The sequence below is a fragment of the Chenopodium album genome, chromosome 20, assembly GCF_948465745.1.
Source record: "Chenopodium album chromosome 20, dcCheAlbu1.1, whole genome shotgun sequence".
NCBI lineage: Eukaryota > Viridiplantae > Streptophyta > Magnoliopsida > Caryophyllales > Amaranthaceae > Chenopodium > Chenopodium album.
In genome coordinates, this window is record NC_137853.1 from 5,516,017 (window position 1) to 5,534,657 (window position 18,641).

The following is an 18,641-nucleotide window of genomic DNA, read 5'->3' on the forward strand; positions in this document are numbered from 1 at the left end:
GTAATATATTTACCCAATAAATATATCTAATCTAATAAGAATTTTCCCTAAACTTATTATACGACATCCAATTAACCTAACTCGGGCGCACATGCACACGCGCGCCCACACCGAATCCCTAGTTCCCGGAAGTAGTTTGAGTCTAGATCAAATGGGTTCCTCATAAATGTCCCTGAACCCATCAAAATTCTGAATACTAGTCATCTATACTACCAAGTCATTATTTTGATTTTATAAAAAAGAAAAACAGCAGAACTCAAAACACAGAGTTTTGTGGTCCTCTCTTATTCTCAATTTCTCTGATTATCGCAACTGTTGCCACCAAAGCCTATACACCGCATTTCTCAACTTCTTCAATTACTCATAAAATCAGTTACCTTCTTTCAGAGGAGAGAGAAAACCAGAACTTCCAAGCTCTCAACAATGGCGGAAACTAAGAAATACATCTACGAGGTCGAATCTTCGAAACCTCCACAAGAAGGTAAACCTTCCGTTGGACCTGTTTATCGCAGTATTTTCGCTAAAAATGGATTTCCTCAACCTCCTCCTGGTATGGAGACTTGCTGGGATATCTTTAGGTTAATTTCTCTCTCTCTCTTTTTTTTTCCTTTGACTTTTTGTACAATTTTGATGGAGTTGATCGATTTTGACTTTTTTAATTGATTGATTTTTGTTTTCGATTGATAGAGATTTGCGTTTTGTGGTTTATGTTTATTAAAATTAGCTATATAACATAATAATGTTTAATTTGTATGTTTGTGGAATGCTAATTCAAGTTGCATTGCTTTAATTTTGTTTATATGTGTAAAATTTGGTACTAATGTTAATTAGCTTCAATTATTATAGCTTGATTATATTGAGAAATCATGCATGTCTGATTTACTTTGATTTTCATCCTATACTGATGCTGCTGTTTATATGCAATATTCACATACAACGATTAATTCTTTCAATTCAATTCGTTTCCTGATGCTCTTACTCTTCTGTTACGGTTTCGGTTTGACGGCGATTGTCTCACAAAAAAAAAAAAAAAAAAAAAAAAAAAGTCAAAACCATGAAAACTTTTAGAGGTGGAGGAGTTATGAGTAGTTCATAGGAGCTGGGTAGTCAGGAATCAGGAGGAATGGGTAGTTAATGTACGGAGTACCTAACAGTAATTGCTCGTTTTGCAGCTTTTATGCTGTCTCCTCCTTGTTGTATACTTCCTCAATTCTGTCATAATTGCTACAAATGGGTTTGTATGCAATATGTTACTCCAACCTATCGTGTTTTTATTTTTTTTCTCTTTTGTTAGGAATAATATAGTCAAGTACGAGTAAGGTTTTGTTTGATTAGTCTCAATGTATATTTTCATAAAATCAACTTTTTTAAAATAATTTTTTAATTATAGATGATTGAAAATTTTTAAGGTTAAAGTATTGCATTTAGATATGAAACTCCAATTGTCGCAATTAATTGAGAATGGAGGAAGTATTAAGGTAGTCTACTTTAATAGTTTGTTAAATACACAGTTTTTTTTTTTTTTTTTTTATATTCCAGTTAAATTACTGACATTGTGTCTGAAACGAAGGAATATGGAATTGAATCAATGTAGGGTATGTTTTCCGGACTCTGGATTGGAACTTAGTACCAAGGTTTAGTCATTGAGGTTCCATGATTCAGGTTCTAGATACCGGAGTATACGGCCAATATTGCCTTGTTCTGGATCCTTTGACTCCATCTTATCCTCATCCTTGCCATAGACTCTAGTCACATATAAAGTACATTAGTACAACCTTTGATTATCTAGTAGAAGACATTAGTTTTGTCTTGAATATCATAGTTGGGACTTCACTACAGTTTTCTTCTATGCCCTTTCCTACTGTTTTGTCTTGACAGTGTTATTTGGCCAAGAGGGTTTCCACAAGTTTATGTTTCCAGTACGTACAGAAGTGATACTCTGAGACTTAAATAAGAGTGAAAACTAGCCAATATATTTGAAACATGGCTTAATTCGACAACTTGCCATATACTTCAGTTGGGAACTTGTAACTGTAACTAATTCTGTGGACAGTGGGTTGCAAAAGAACACCCCTGACCACACATGGGATGGATAAACAGGTGCTTGGATTTCTGAATACAAGACCTCTGAAGCTTCTTGTCAAAGATTTTCCTTTTGAGGGATGCAATTGAAACAACCTAGGCTATGTTTTCTTGATTTATAGTTAAAACTACCTTGGGTTGAGGTTTGATGTTCTAATACCTGGATATATGGCTTGGACTTGAGTGCTTTGAGTGACCAACAGTAGTTGGGTTCTTCACCCAATCTAATCTATGTCACTTATGCTATTTGGACTTTTCATTACACCATTTACACCTCAGAATCCTGTGTGTCCTACCCTTGACACTTTGGATATGGGTAGGTCACTTGGACACTTCATTTGGACCAAAATTGTGGAAGGTTTTTTTTTACTAAATAGCCAAATTGGACATTGGGACATGTACCAGGGTTGGACATGGGTACCAGAGTCCGAGTAACATAGCATGTCAGATTATCACAAAGCACTTGTAGCATACATCCTCTCATTATCTTGTGGAAGACATTAGTTTTGACTTGTACTTCATAGTTCAGACTTGTATACAACTTTCGTATATGCCTTTCCCTTCTGCTTGTCAAGTATTGTTTGGCCTTTTACAAATTTACATTATGAACAGTTTACTGCCTATTTTCTATCTATCATTACTAGGCACATACTTGACTTGATTTAGTATACAGACTGAGTTGATGTTGTTGCAAAAGTTTTCGTCAAAATATTTTTTTCAGTACGAGTTCAAGCATGTAATCCGGGTCATAAAAGTAATTTATATGCTTCTACTGTAGTATGTCTGTGGAGAAGTACCCTAATAATCCAATGCTTGGTCATCGTCAGATTGTGGATGGAAAGGTATGCAATCCCTGCTTTCCTATTACTCTGTATGATATAAAGAGTAGAATATTTGTATTGCATGATATGAATCCACAAGCTCCACTCTTTGATCCGTCTTTGCAGGCTGGAGATTATGTATGGGTTACTTACAAGGAGGTTTATGACATTGTCATGAAATTGGGAAATTCAATTCGTCATTGTGGCGTCGGAGAGGTAAGCTGTCCCTGGCACAATTATTTGTCAGTATTATGGCAGCTCTGGGAGCTTTCATGTGTGGGTCTCATCTCTTTAGTAACAGTTGTTGAGCTAGTGTTTGATAGTAGGACTAGTTGATGGCTTCAACTAATACTTATATTTGGGTGGGGGGTTCTCCTCTCTCCTAAGGCTTTAGGTTGCCCTTTACACAGCCAATATCTCTTTCAGTGCGCTTTCATAAATAATGTCACCCCTAAACTTGTTAGTTGATATCATCATTCTGTACACCACACAGCTACTTGTTCATTGTATTGTGTATTTGTGCTCAATTCCTACCCATAAAAATGTTCTCCTGCAGTTCTTATAATAGTATAGTATATATTCCTCAGGGAAACCGCTGTGGTATCTATGGAGCAAACTGTGCAGAGTGGATCATGAGCATGCAGGTACATTTTTATTATTTTTACATCACTTTGTTTGTGCTCCTTCAAGATATAGTCTTAAACATGTTCATGCGGTTTGATGGTCACCCATCTTACTTTTTTTATACGTTTGATGTTTCTCCTGACGAGTTATAAGATCCCAAGGGTAATTAGTCCTCATCTGAACTGTGGTGATACATCATTAAAGATTGGAGGTTGGCTGGAACTACAATTTGTATGCATTGCTGATTACTTATTTTTTTCCCTATTATTGATGCAATTTTACAGGCCTGCAACGCCCATGGAATTCGCTGTGTTCCTTTGTATGACACTTTAGGTAATAGTTTTTCCTTGTATAAAGATCTTCAACTACGCCATCTATAATTTTGGTTCGTTTAAGGGATATAAAATGTCTGATTACCTGTAGCATACAACCATTATCCTTTCAAACTGTTTTATACAATGACATTGCACTTGACACATAATTTTATTAATTTTTATTATTTTTGTCAACTGTGTTTTCATCTCTCCTGAATTTTTTGTAGGGTCGGGTGCTGTGGAATATATCATTTGCCATGCAGAAGTTTCAATTGTGTTTGTTGAAGAGAAAAAGATTTCTGAGGTATATGATTCGCCTTGGTTCTTGATGTGATCCATAAAATCTTAACTATCTGAATATGTTTATCTCAAGCAGAACGAGTAACTTATATGGCCTCTTGTCTAATGATAGTTTTATAGTTATGTACTTTATTGACTTAACAAAGTTGTATAATTTATTTCTTTTTTCCCCTGTATATATTAGTATACGTTATTGACTTAACACAGTTCTATTGGGTATCTTCTCCCTAATTTAAGTTTAAGAATTTAGGAGCAATGTTGTGCTTGTATTGACACTACCTGTTTCTGTACTTTGCTTCAGCTGATTAAAGCTTTGCCAAACACATCTAATTACTTGAAAAGTAAGTTCCTCTACCATTTTATTCTATTGAACTTTTAAATATTATTAAAATGGAGTTTTTATAAGTGAGTATTCTTGCAGCTTTGGTTAGCTTTGGGAAGATCACACCTACGCAAAAAGAAGAAGTTGAAAAACTTGGTTTGCAGATTTATAGTTGGGATGACTTTTTGCAATTGGTAAGTGGTATAGTTTGATGCTGGAGTAGTAGAGTGTACTTTGACCTTTTGATTTTGAACTTTACTGCTTTCTTTGCATTTATTCAACTTTGTTTGTTTCATTTGCTGTTATTGTTGCCTTAGCTGACTGATTGATATAAATGTTGGGGTAAGAAATGTAATGTAGTAAAAGGGGTTTGACAAAAATGGAATAAAGTGAAAGTGCTAGATTTTTTTTGAAACGGATTGAAATGGAAAATGTTAAGAACTGCAAGAACAAGAGGGACAGGGTGCATCTTTGTATCTGTAACATTTTATGTGACTTGCATTAGTAACTGGGACTGTGTGCATCTTTTGTATAATCTGCTAACCTGTCTCGCTTTGTTGTGATAATCGACATGTGGATGCTTACTAGTTTAGTAGTTTAAGTCTTGGGTAGTAGTACCTAACACTTGGGGTCAAATTTTTCTACAACCATTGTCCCTTGTAGCTCTCCGTAGACCAAAAATTTACCCGGGTCTGTGCAATTTCAATTTAACACAAGTCAGAGTATTAATTTTATTGTGTGTGAGTGGTTGAATATGTTTTTTTTTGAATCTGAATGAGGTTCTATTGTTCAGTTTTGCTTCATCTAATTCACATGACTTGCAAGGGTTTGCCTTTTGATTTATGCCTGTTTACTGCAGGGTGGTGATAAAAATTATGAACTGGCAAAGAAGAGCAAGAGTGATATCTGCACAATAATGTATACTAGTGGAACAACTGGTGAACCAAAGGGTGTACTTATATCAAATGAAAGTATTATTACTTTAATCGCTGGTGTCGACTGCCTTTTAGAAAATGTGAATGAACAGGTAATTAAAATAGATTCTTGTGGTGTTTTTGTCTTCACTCATCAGCAAAATCTTGAATTTTCTGTCATACTTATTTCGGGCTTTTTTTATGTATTTTCTGCAGTTGGGACCAGATGATGTGTATCTGTCATACTTGCCTTTGGCTCATATTTTTGATCGGGTGATTGAGGAAGCCTTCATCGCTCATGGTGCACGAATAGGATTCTGGAGAGGGGTGAGTACTGCTTGCTGTGATGTTTCTAGAGTAATTATTGAGATATAATGCTTTACTCTGGCATGTTAGGAAGATGATTATTTTAACTTATGCTTGGTATTATATATCAGGATGTCAAGTTATTGCTCGAGGATATTGGAGTCTTAAAGCCAACAATTTTCTGTGCTGTTCCTCGTGTATTAGAGAGAATCTATTCAGGTACGTAGGGAGATGGGTTGTAGAATACTAGATTGAATTTGGTAATTTCTGAAAAGCTACTGACTGCTGCACTTGCAGGCTTGCAAGAGAAACTTCGGGCTGGTGGTTTGTTGAAACGTACACTTTTTGGTTTTGCATACTCACGGTAAACATTACTCTTCAAGTGTAACCAGGAATTCCTGGAATTGCTTTAGATTTTTCATTCACTAGCCAATGCTGGGATGTTATGATTTTTATCTAGTTTTTGTATTATCCCTTTGGTTAGCTTCTTGTTGATTAATGCCATCATTGAATTACTATCCATTTATCAATGACCTTTTGTTTTACAAAATACATCTATATAATATGCAGAAAATTGAATAACATGAAGAAGGGTGCCAAGCATTCAGAGGCTTCTCCAATGTTCGATAAACTTGTTTTCAGTAAGGTAGAACTCTTTCTATTTCTTCTGTTTTTTTGTACAACATTTTCCCCTTTATTTTGAACTATTGCTCTGTTTGTTATTGTATATGACTAAAATCAGGTTAAGGAAGGCTTGGGGGGAAAAGTGAGACTAATACTATCTGGAGCCGCTCCACTAGCTAGTCACGTGGAAACATTTTTGCGGGTTGTTGCATGCTGTTATGTTTTACAAGGATATGGTATGTTCTATAACCTTAGTCATATATGAGAAGGGTATCAGATAGATTGACTATTTCTGGGCTTCTATGCATCAGATAGTTGATTGGAGATACTGACCCCATTTTACTTGTCCAGTTGTTCACTGATTTGTTGCTCAGATAAGTTTAGTGCTTAAAAGTGCTGCCCAAGTTCGATTTTCTACTATGATAAGCTGTAATAAGTCAACCATAAATGACAATCAAGTGAAGAGAACACACCTTTAGGTTAGCTCAAAATTACACCTTTAATCAATAGTTATTGTGCGCAGAGAGATTTGCATCAATTGTCATGGGTTGACAACACTCAGATTGCAGTCTCTGTAGTTACTTCTATTCTATTTGGTTCATTTCTCAACTGTATCTCCTTTTCCTTTAAGATTCTTTGGCTGAAAGTGATAGCCACTTTACCAGTATACAAAGGCCTAATCATGCTGGATGAATGAAGCTTACCCTTTTGCATCTTGTTAACAATACTTTATGAAAGAAAATTACTTTATATGGAGCACAAGGGTTGCAAAACTTCCGCATTCCCTCCTGAAATTAATGGTCTCCTTGTCCGACTCTTAAGGATTGATCATAATTTCACGTAAAATAGTTGTCTCCTTTCCATTCTTTCTCAAGTCTCCACCATTCCCTATCAGTGGGGTAAGTTAGGAAATCAGTCATATTCTGTTTATTTTTTAAACAGCTATATTGGACATTCTAGAGTTGTATACAAGACTAATGTTTCCTTGTGGAGAATATACATGTCAGGGGATTGTTGATACTAAAATACTTTGGTGTCAACTGTTCAGTTATATACTGTACTAGACAATAACTATATCTTGAATTTTTATTCTCTTTGTAATAATAATGCAGGTTTGACTGAAACTTGTGCGGGAACATTTGTTTCACTGCCAAATGAGCTTCAGATGATTGGGACAGTTGGCCCTCCACTGGCAAATGTGGATGTATGCCTTGAGTCTGTCCCTGAGATGGGATATGATGCTCTTGCTAACACACCACGTGGTGAAATATGTATTAGGGGAAAAACTCTCTTCTCAGGCTACCACAAACGAGAAGACCTCACTAAGGAAGTCTTGATCGATGGATGGTTCCACACAGGTTCGTAAAAGTTAAATGAACTTTCTTGTGGTAGTTTGTTGCTAAACTCTACATCTTTTTATGATAATTGCTTATGAGGTTTCATATATCAGGTGATGTTGGAGAATGGCAACCAGATGGAAGCCTGAAAATCATTGACCGTAAAAAGAACATATTTAAGCTTTCACAAGGGGAGTATGTTGCAGTTGAGAACTTGGAGAACATATATGGCCTATGCTCTGCTGTTGACTCGGTATATTCTCAAAATGTTCACTTTGTGCTGAATAGTTTTTGAAATTCTCCTGTTTAATCATCTGACCAATCGGTCAAACCAGGAGTTAGCAAAGGATATAATCATCTGAAATGAAAAAATTCCATTTATTATGTAATTTGCTAATGTTTTAGAAAACAATAAAAAGTTACCCAAGATTTTAAAAAGAACTCTAGCAAAATACGTAAATGTTACGCAGTCTTGAGCAAAATACATTGAACTTTAGAGATTTCTATTACTTTTTTATTTCTTTCATGTCTTATCCAGCAAAAGGCATGTCCAAAAATGGAGAAGGAATGTGCTTTTTTTTTTTTGAATTTCATGTCTCAATAGTTACGGAGTACTTAATGTTATTGGCAATTCAGCTGTGACATAGATACCTCATACCTGGTTTAAGATAATGTTCATATACGTACATGCAATTGTTCATCTGCACACACTGATAGTTCCCTCTCAATTTCAGATATGGATCTATGGGAATAGTTTTCAATCATTCCTTGTTGCAGTTGCTAATCCCAACCAGGGTGCACTTACACGTTGGGCTGAAGCCAATGAGATAAATGGGGATTTCAACGCTCTATGCGAAAATCCCAAGGCGAAGGAATTCATACTGGAAGAGCTCAAAATGATTGGAAAAGAGAAGAAGGTAACTCAACCCTCTCCACCCTTTCTAGTTGGTAGTAAATGTCAAAATTTTTGAGCTCCTCTGACTTTCATTTTGCTGACAACAGCTAAAAGGCTTTGAGTTTATCAAAGCTATTCATCTGGATCCGGTGCCCTTCGACCTTGAGCGTGACCTTCTCACCCCAACATTTAAAAAGAAGAGGCCACAGATGCTCAAATACTATCAAGTGAGTCATTGATACTTCTAATTCCTAACTTTGCCTGCCTGCTTCCCTCCCTCCTCTTCGGTTTCTTTCCCCTTAACAAACCATTATTAATATGTAATTGAATAACTTACTCGAAAAAATTAGATGAGTTCCATCATAGACATAAATTCTTTGTAATAAAACAACTATGCAGAGTTTAAAGCTGTGTTCTGATCCTAATGCCATGTGATGCAGAGTATTATTGATGACATGTACAAGACTGCAAGTTAACCAAGGGCTTGAAGACCTGCTCTTATCACTTTTTATTTAGTTCACTTTGTGCTTCTTGTTTTTGCCTCTTGATCCCTTGTACATTTATGCTCACCTACAGTTGATAAAATTACAGGTTACAGTTGCAAGAGTGGAAATCGAATTGAATGTTTGGTGTCTTATTACTGATGTTTTTATGTAAGCAAATATGAATAGTAATTTATGTAAACATTATATATGTGAAATTTATATCCTTATTTCAAGGGTCGGATAAACATCTGATCATTTGTGGTACTAATTGTAATGTCTGACCAGCAGACTCACAATATGCTTAGAAAATAATGTATATTCCCCCTTGAATTATCAGGAGTTGATCTGCTGATTTTCTAGATTTTAATATTTTATGGTTGTATGTTGCTAGACAATGAGACTCGCTCATAGTAGACCTCCGCAAATGAAGTGTTCAAGCCTTCAAGGAATCGGTGTTCATGTTTAAGGAACCTGACCACATTATCAACACTTAGCACAAGTGAGGATATGGTTGGAAAATGAAAATCAAAGTACAAGTTAATGCGAGCTTTGCAATATTATTTGGAAAATCTTCATTGGTAATTTTACATTATGTCTGATTAAGTGATTATCACAATATGCCATTTGGACAAGTTAGGACAACATAACATTATTAACGGTTAATAAATTGATATAAATGCTGACTTAAACTCTCAAAAGTAACTATACGTATATCAAATCACCCATTTTCCTATCATATTTGATCTGGTAATTTTCCTCTTGTTGCCGCTTCTTACCCATGATAATGTGCGAGATATATCATTTGTCAATGTAATTAAAGTTAGTGGGGGCATAAACTATTGGGAAGTTACTGACCTTTTTATATTATTGTATTACCTATTCTAAAAAAGGTTTCATTGCATGTTAATCAAAACAACAAAGGTTAACGGTACATTGGTCAAAGTAAGCCCTAATACAAAGAATCATGAAGTTACAACATAGACATCTGAACAATACAAAATGGTATTTTGGGTTAGATTTTGAAAAAATTCCTTCCGTTTTAGTTACAGCGAACAAGCTTCGACAGATTCTAAAGAATCTGAAAATTGTGACCATTCCTCATGCAGCAGTCACGCCAGTCAACACTACTGAAGATGCATGATAAAAGTTGTTGCAATACTTCATTGGTCTTGGGTTATAGAGAATATTGATCATTGTAAACTTGCAGCGGGTGACAGATTGAGAACAAAACTTTGAGAGCTAATCCATATTTGGTGCCGCTATATCTATGCTTAAAGGTGGAACAAGTGGTGGTGATAGGTGCTGCAGAGTAATCATCTCCTCTCTGCTATACTTAATCCTTTGATCTACATCAAAATATTGATCAGGGATTAGACAAAAAAAAAAAAAAAAAAAAAAAAACCCATCACAAACTTAATGACTAGCTAAATAAATGCAGTAAGAATACCATACTTACCTAATGCCTCCTTCTTGAACAAGGTGGGTGATACGGATGCTTTTCCTTCTCTTTGTTTCAACTTCGAGACCTTCAAGCTCTTCTGTGACAGAGCTGCATTAGGGCTGGAGCAGTTAAGGTCTGCAGAAGCTGGAGATAGATGATCATGCCTCACTCTAATACCAGGATACTTCTTACAAAATGATGTCAGAGAATCAATGGTTAAAAGCCAACACCCTCTTAAATCGAGCACTTCGAGTGTTACAGGAGGGTTGAACGACTCAACTGCCCCATTGGTCAGAAGAGTGCCCTGAATGCTAAGACTCGCCAGTTTTTTAACTTGTGAGAGATATTCCAGGCACTTGTCAGTGAGGGCGGTGCTATTAAGTGATAAATAGCTTAGCTCCCCAGAACCTAGTAGTACATGGACAGCTGCATCATTCACTTTGGTCTTTTCCAAATTTAATCTTTCCAAGTGCTTCAGGTCCTGTAATGCAGCTAGCGAGAAGACTTCATCTTCATTGCTACTCGAATGAATAAAACCTGACAAATAATGCCATTTCAACTTTTTGCTCAACACAACTTAATACTTCATAAGTTCATATCAATAATCTGAATTCCAAATTACCTTTAATATTCGTATTGCTCAAGTCAAGTGTCTTCAGGGAAGGCATCGTACTCATGTATGCTATGGCAAAATCATCAATTAGTGTGTGAGACAATGACAGAGCTTCAAGGTTAGGAACATGTCCTGCCAAAGTTTCCAATCCGGCATTGCTGACTTTTGTGTTGTTCAGATTTAAGTGTCTCAAATTCGCACCTACACAAGAAATTGCTTCAACAGCATCATCTTGTATAGTGCAATAGCTAAGATCCAAATGTTGTAGAGCAACCATGCAATGCAAAAAACCAAAATTACTAAGAGAGGTGTTTGATAGATTCAAGAAAGACAGACAGCTTGCCTCAATAGTCGAAAAGACAATCTCGGCCTCCGGAAATGAGGACCCATGAGCAATCAGCTTTCTCAGGGTTACTCGATCACTTTTATCTTCCAATGAAGAAAGGATGGTGCAATCACTCATGTTCAAGCTTTGAATAGACTGCAGATTTGGAAACTTTGTAATATTGGTCCAAGCTACATTCAAGAAACTCAACTTGGGAAAGTTCTTTAAAGTAGCAGCCCCTTCATCAGATATTTCACTCCCCCATACATCAAGATACTCTAGGTTTGTCAAATCCTATTATTCGGAGAAAATAATGCAAAGCATCACATGTCACAGCATTTCTACTGTGAAAAAGAAGTATTGAAGGATTAAGAGGCCAGAAACATAAGCATCAGCAGCGGGATAAAATCCTACCTGGAGGGAACTCAATGCTGAATCAGAAACAGGCAGCCCTCCTAAGTCCAGTGTAGATAGATTCCGAAGTGCAGAGAGAAGCTTTACACCATCAGCAGTTACTCCTGTCTGTGAGAGGTGAAGTTTCTCTAGTTGTGACAATGATAGAAGATGCTTTATACCAGAATCAGTGACTTTCATACACCTTGAAAGGTCAAGCTGCAATAAGCTGGTCATTCCTGAAAATGAGAGATGAGCATGAGCTAGTTGAGCAGCATTCTCCATATACATGAAGTTCCCAACAGCAAGTTCAGCAGAAAATAACAGCTACTTATCTTCTTTCTTATTTTTATTCATTTTATTCCCTCCTCCATTACATAAACTTGTATTGAGCACAATCTCAGGCAAGGTAATCCATTTTCCTTTTTTTTTTTTTTTTTTTTTTCCCTTCCAAAGGGGCCAGATTAACAATAGACACATCATAAAAAGCTGCTTAGCCTAGCTACCCGATTAAACCAATACTGTACAGAACTTGACCTTTGTGGTCCATTTGTCCAATATACATGCATAAATACATCAAATAATCCATAATAACTAGGATATATACCCATCAAAGTGATTCTATTAGGACAATAAGATATGCCATATGACACCCGAGAATCTTCAAGAATATCATGGCTAAAGATTTTGTACACTAGCTCAATACATAATGTATAATCATAGTCACACAACTAAACCAGGAAGGAAAACAAAAGTCTCAGGAGAAAATGTACACCTGCAAGAGGCCAAAGCGCAGGGTTATTAATCCTGTAGCAGTCTGCCACATTGAGGGAACGCAAATACGAAAATGCTCCCATATACGCCATCCACTCCGCATCCACCGAGTTCTCCCCGCTTAAATCAACCTCCTCTACACTAAATTTGAACACCCTACACAAAAATCCACATACACAGAACAAAATCAAACTTCGGCAAAATCACAAATGTGAGAGCATAAAAGATAAAAATCATAAAACTAAATCACCCTATATCACTCTTGCTCTAAATTTCAGTGCACAATATAGCTCTAGATACACCCTAGGCTATGTTCTGCTCATTTTGAGTACGAGCTAGGTACAATCGCGTGTATAATAGAAATCGCTAACACACGTTCAATTGAACATCCTCAAAACTATTCAATTTCCTTAATCAAAGGATGTGAAAAATACCAAAAATCCATATCCTCTTTCACTATTCAACTAATTAGATTCCTAACCCTCAAACAATGATATCAGGCAACAAAAACAACAAAATTAAAAATAAAAAACCTAATGACAGATTTTAGAGAATGAATATTTCTGTGTATTGTATTAGCCTTTGCACAAGATATATATATACACCCTAACAAAAGAGATTAGGCCTTATAAACATAAATCGGCCCATTAACTAAATACAATACTAAGTACAATATTAGGCCTCAACACCCCCCCTCAAGTTGGAGCATGCAAGTCACAAATGCCCAACTTGCCTAGAAGATACAAGAATTGTTGCCTGCCGAGAGCTTTAGTAAAAATATCTGCGAGTTGGTCCGTTGTCTTCACATAAGACGGACTAATGATACCGTCCTGAATCGCATCACGAAGATAATAACAATCCACCTCAATATGCTTGGTACGCTCATGGAAAACAGGATTCTGCGCAATATACAATGCAGATTGATTGTCACAAAACAAACTCATAGCACGGGGATGCGAGACACCCAAACTCAGAAGAAGTGCCTTTAACCATTTCAACTCATCAGTGGTTTTAGACATTGAACGGAACTCAGCCTCTGAAGAAGACTTAGCAACGGTATCCTGCTTCTTAGTTTTCCAAGAAATAGGAGAACCACCAAGGAATACCAACCAACCCGTAATGGAACGTCTCGTCAAAGGACAACTAGCCCAATCTGAGTCACACCAACCTGTAATATGCAAATCACAATCTGCACTCATTAGGATTCCCTGACCCGGACATCCTTTCAAGTAACGCACCGTACGAAGGGCGGCCTCCCAATGATCCTGTCGCGGTTGTTGCATGAATTGAGACAAAATATGAACCGCATAAGCCAAATCAGGTCTAGTAAAAGATAAATAAATCAAACGACCCACAAGACGCCGATACATTTCAGGATCAAGAATAAGAGGGGACTCTAACTTAGCTAGAGTATGATTCTGCTCAATAGGAGTACCTGCCGGACGAGCCCCTAACAATCCCGACTCTGCAATAATATCAAGTGTATATTTCCGTTGGCATAAGAATATGCCTTCCGGACTCCTCGCAACCTCAATACCAAGAAAGTACTTCAGCACACCCAAATCTTTCATATGAAAACAGTCACTCAAGTATGATTTGAATGTAGAGATAGCAGAAGAATCATTACCAGAGATAATCAAATCATCAACATACACCAGAACACTAAGTTGAACAGATCCAGATTGCAAAGTAAACAAAGAGTAATCAGAGTACGATTGCAAAAAACCGTACCTCTTAAGAGAACCGGCTAATTTAGAAAACCAACAACGAGGTGCTTGTCGTAGACCATACAAAGACTTCCGAAGACGAAAAACCATACCAGGTTTGGTGCCATGAAAGCCATGGGGAGGCTTCATATACACCTCCTCATCAAGATCGCCATGAAGAAAAGCATTGTGAACATCCATTTGATGCAGTTCCCAATTTTTCGCCGCAGCAACAGCTAAGAAAGCACGAACGGTGACCATCTTAGCAACAGGAGCAAATGTTTCATTGTAGTCAACACCCTCAACCTGATGATTACCAAAGATCACAAGACGAGCTTTTAACCGTTCAATCGTTCCATCGAAATTATGCTTCACCTTATAAACCCATCTGCACCCGAGAGCCTTTTTACCCGGAGGTAATGGTGTCATGACCCAAGTTTCATTATCTTCCAATGCAGATATTTCTTTTCGCATAGCCTCTTTCCAACCTTCATGTTGCATAGCCTCTTTAAAATTGCGAGGCTCAACTACCGTATCTACAGCTGCAATAAAAGCACGGTGTCGCATAGAAAATTTATCACAATTCACAAAGTGTGCTAAGGGGTAAGGAGTACCTGAGGAGCTTGGAATTGGCGGTGAACTGTGAGAGATAGATGGACATGGAAGAGAAACAGTATGTGCCACATAATCACGGTGCCAACCTGGAGGGTGTCTATGCCTCTGACCACGATCCAAATCCAAAGAAGAGGTAGAGGAGGGGTGCGGAGCAGCCTGTGCACTGCTGCCCGAAACAGTGGTGGAACCGGGCTGGGGGCTGCTGTCCGGAACAGTGGCAGTCGCAGACTGGTGGCTGCTGTCCGGGATAGTGGCAGAAGCAGACTGCTCCGCAAGGCAGCTGCGGCCAGCAGTGGACACCGCAGGAGGGCTGCGCACCACGCTGCCAGAAGCAGCAGTTTGGGCAGCCTCGGCAGAGCTATGAACAGCAGTAAATGGCGGAGCAGGGCTGGTAGGATGATGAGTGTTATCGGGGTTAAGGGAGCCCACACCAACCTCTAGCACGTGCTCGAGATCGTCCAGAAAATCAATATCAACACTAACATTGTTGTTAGACACATCAGCCGTGCCCATATGAGTATCCGCAACCCCAACATTATCCACAAATGGAAACTCATGTTCATAAAACTTGACATCACGCGAAACAAAAATGTCACCCGATTCCAAGTCATACAATTTCCAACCCTTTTTACCGTGAGGATAGCCAACAAATACACACTTCCGGCTCCTTGGAGCAAATTTATCACCCTTAGCTTTTTGATTGTGAGCAAAACAAAGACACCCAAACACTCGTAAAGCATCAAAATTAGGTGGCTTATCAAAGAGTAATTCGAAAGGGGTTTTATTGGCTAGCAAACGAGAGGGGGTACGATTTATTAAATAAACCGCCCCAAGGACACACTCTCCCCAAAAACTGACAGGCAAATTACCCTGAAACATTAAAGCACGACTCACATTTAAGATATGTTGGTGTTTACGCTCTACCCGGCCATTTTGTTGTGGTGTACCAACACAAGAGGTTTGAAAAAGAATGCCATGTTCATCAAAAAATGGAATCATGTGTTTAAATTCCGTCCCATTATCACTCCGAACACATTTCACAGTTGCATCAAATTGGCATTTTATCATAGCAAAGAAAGAGCAAAAAGAAGAATAAACTTCAGTTTTATCATTCAATAAATAAACCCAAACACCTCTTGAAAAATCATCAACAATTGTCAAAAAATAACGTGCACCACAAGAAGAAGGAGTTTTATACGACCCCCACAAATCACAATGTATCAGCTCAAAATTACGACTAGCTCTACTATCACTAGTAGGAAAACTATCACGAGTTTGCTTAGCTTGCGGACAAATTTCACAAGCTTTATTCAAATATTTGCTACTAGAACTAGAACTAATAGCAGGAACTAACTTGACAATAGAATCCGACGGATGCCCCAGACGACGATGCCATAACTCAAAGGTGGATATCTCCGAAGTAGTCACCGCACATACTGTTGGTAGCCGCCGGAAGTAATATAGTCCATCTATCCGTTCACCGCCTCCAATCAGGCTCCTCGAGTGTTGGTCCTGTATAGCACACAAATAGTCAGTGAATTGGACAAAACAAGAAGAATCATCAATCATTTTCGAGACCGATATTAGGTTGCAATTTAATTGGGGAACAAATAGAACATTCTCAAGAGTAATTCTTTCGGTCAAATACACTCGGCCCTCCTTGGTAGCCATAGCTTGTGCACCATCCGGGAGCCCAACAGGACACGGAGATATGTCATGAGCAGCAATCAAACAAGACTCATTCCCTGTGACGTGATGAGAGGCGCCGGTGTCTATAATCCAAGGCAAAGAACAAGACTCACCACTCAATTTTTCTTGTGGACGAGAAGCTGCCATATTCAACAAAATTCTCACATGTTCAGGCTGAAGAGCAGAGAGAGCAGAGAGATTGTCTTGCGAGAGAGGAGTAGCATCACCCATGGAGCAGCCCACGGCATTAGCACGCGCCGTGGGTTTGCTCGAGTCCCACACAGCAGCAGAATGTGACGAGGCAGAGGAGCGGTGGGCAGGAACAGCAGCAGCATTAGACAAAGCAGGGGCTGCCCCCTTCCTCCCGTATTTTTCAACCCACCAGAGAGGGTAGCCGTGTAACATAAAGCACCCCGAGTTATCATGACCTGAGCGCTTGCAATGAGAGCAAGAAAGCTTTGATTTATCCACACGAGGGGTGGACTGAAATTGCCTACGATCAGCCGAAGGAAGAGCAAACACATGGGCATCCTCCTTTGCCGTATGTGCCTTAGCTTGAGCGATGCTACGAGAGTGTTCCTCTTGGAGGAAAGCTTGAAACGCGCGATCAAGGGTCGTAGGGGGCTGTTGAGATAAGAGATTAGTCCGCACCATCGCAAAACGATCATCATCTACACCAATTAAAAATTGATGTAATTTTTCTTCTTCCTTATCTAACTCATACTTGGCAGCCACATTGCAAGTACACTGACCACATTCACAGCCGTGTGGTGGTTTAAGGCGGGCAAGATCATCGAATAATCCCATCAGAGTATTGTAGTAGTCCTCGATGCTCATGTTTGGGGACTGCTTGCACAGAGCAATAGCAGACCGTAGCTGTTGGAGACGGGGGCCATTAGCCTCACAAAAACGCTTCTCCAAATAGTCCCACAATTTCTTAGCTTCATCAAAATAAGGCATGGAGGCAGCAAGTTTCGGTTCAACAGCCCTTAAAAGCCAAGACACGAGCATGGAATTCACAGTTTCCCAATCTAGCGTCTTCTTCTTTTCAATTGGTTTGTTAATTGTGCCATCAATAAATCCAAATTTCCTCCTAGATTTCAAAGATAAGGTAATAGCCCTAGACCATGCCAAATAGTTATCACCCTTCAAGATGACATGAGTTATCAAATTTCCGGGTTGATCACCCGAACCAAGATAGAAAGGAGACGAAGGATCAATTTTACCCTCTTCCCCCATTGTAGTGATGAATCCGATAGAGACAAATAGAGGTAATTAGAGATAAGTAGAGATGAGAGATGATTAGAGTAGATTAGAGATAATTAGAGCAGAGAATTAGAGAAAAAAATTCAGTGATTTAGGGTTTAGCGTTGTGTAGCTCTGATACCATGACAGATTTTAGAGAATGAATATTTCTGTGTATTGTATTAGCCTTTGCACAAGATATATATATACACCCTAACAAAAGAGATTAGGCCTTATAAACATAAATCGGCCCATTAACTAAATACAATACTAAGTACAATATTAGGCCTCAACACCTAAAATCATCATCAATTCGTCAATTGACACAACAATTGAACATAATTCAAACTTGATAAAACAAAATCGAGTTTCATCAAAGTAATCAGTAAAACTTGACTATGAATTGAAGATATAATAATCATCAGTTAATACAATTCAAAAGGAAAGAAAGAGAAACAAACTCGAGCAAGGAAGGATAGAGAAGACGGCGATGCAAAAGGCGGTGGAGAAGAGCGGAAGCGAGCGGCGAAGGGAGGCGTTCTAGAGATCGGCGTTGCATCCGCCATTTATCGACGGCGTATCTGCTATCAGTTGCAGCATCAATGCACATCCTTGCAAGTCTGCTGTCGATATCCGCCATTTTTGTGTCTCTTTCTCTCTATTCATACGGAGACCTCCGGAAACTAAATCACACTATTCACTATTGACCTCCGGAAACTTGACTCGAAAATGTTGTAGTTTAATCCGAATTAAAGTAATGCTACATTCACTTCACCTTATTTTTGCTGAATATAAATTATTTTTATTATCAAAAAT

The 18,641-nt window shown here is 38.2% G+C and overlaps 2 protein-coding genes across 2 annotated transcripts; one reads left to right on the forward strand and one right to left on the reverse strand.

Moving 5' to 3' along the window:
• The first annotated feature begins 233 nt into the window (after nt 1-233).
• LOC145596502 (long chain acyl-CoA synthetase 4-like) lies at nt 234-9,393 on the forward strand. Its single transcript, XM_081652678.1, has 19 exons — nt 234-578; nt 2,861-2,924; nt 3,030-3,119; nt 3,491-3,547; nt 3,812-3,860; nt 4,069-4,145; nt 4,443-4,482; nt 4,563-4,657; nt 5,323-5,490; nt 5,594-5,704; nt 5,815-5,902; nt 5,981-6,047; nt 6,254-6,329; nt 6,426-6,543; nt 7,420-7,665; nt 7,758-7,897; nt 8,379-8,561; nt 8,647-8,766; nt 8,980-9,393. Exons 1-19 carry the CDS (start codon nt 424-426, stop codon nt 9,013-9,015), a joined length of 1,980 nt encoding a protein of 659 aa, XP_081508804.1. The 5' UTR covers nt 234-423; the 3' UTR covers nt 9,016-9,393.
• Nucleotides 9,394-9,894: 501 nt separating this feature from the next.
• On the reverse strand, nt 9,895-18,528 carry LOC145596673 (uncharacterized). The gene is made up of 6 exons (XM_081652892.1): nt 18,287-18,528; nt 12,572-12,726; nt 11,818-12,035; nt 11,088-11,697; nt 10,481-11,002; nt 9,895-10,370 (listed from the first exon to the last, which is right to left on the reverse strand). Exons 1-6 carry the CDS (start codon nt 18,463-18,465, stop codon nt 10,264-10,266), a joined length of 1,791 nt encoding a protein of 596 aa, XP_081509018.1. The 5' UTR covers nt 18,466-18,528; the 3' UTR covers nt 9,895-10,263.
• Nucleotides 18,529-18,641: the final 113 nt, after the last annotated feature.

Bases quoted from the DNA above. Each gene is read 5' to 3' on its own strand.
- LOC145596502 (XM_081652678.1), top strand. From the start codon at position 424: ATGGCGGAAACTAAGAAATACATCTACGAGGTCGAATCTTCGAAACCT. The intron at 579-2,860 runs GTTAATTTCTCT...CTTCTACTGTAG, and splicing joins ACTTGCTGGGATATCTTTAG to TATGTCTGTGGAGAAGTACC. The intron at 8,562-8,646 runs GTAACTCAACCC...TGCTGACAACAG, and splicing joins TGATTGGAAAAGAGAAGAAG to CTAAAAGGCTTTGAGTTTAT.
- LOC145596673 (XM_081652892.1), bottom strand. From the start codon at position 18,465: ATGGCGGATATCGACAGCAGACTTGCAAGGATGTGCATTGATGCTGCA. The intron at 12,727-18,286 runs GTTTGTTTCTCT...ATTTTTGTGTAG, and splicing joins CTCTATCCTTCCTTGCTCGA to GGTGTTCAAATTTAGTGTAG. The intron at 12,036-12,571 runs GTGTACATTTTC...TCTCATTTTCAG, and splicing joins TGCGCTTTGGCCTCTTGCAG to GAATGACCAGCTTATTGCAG.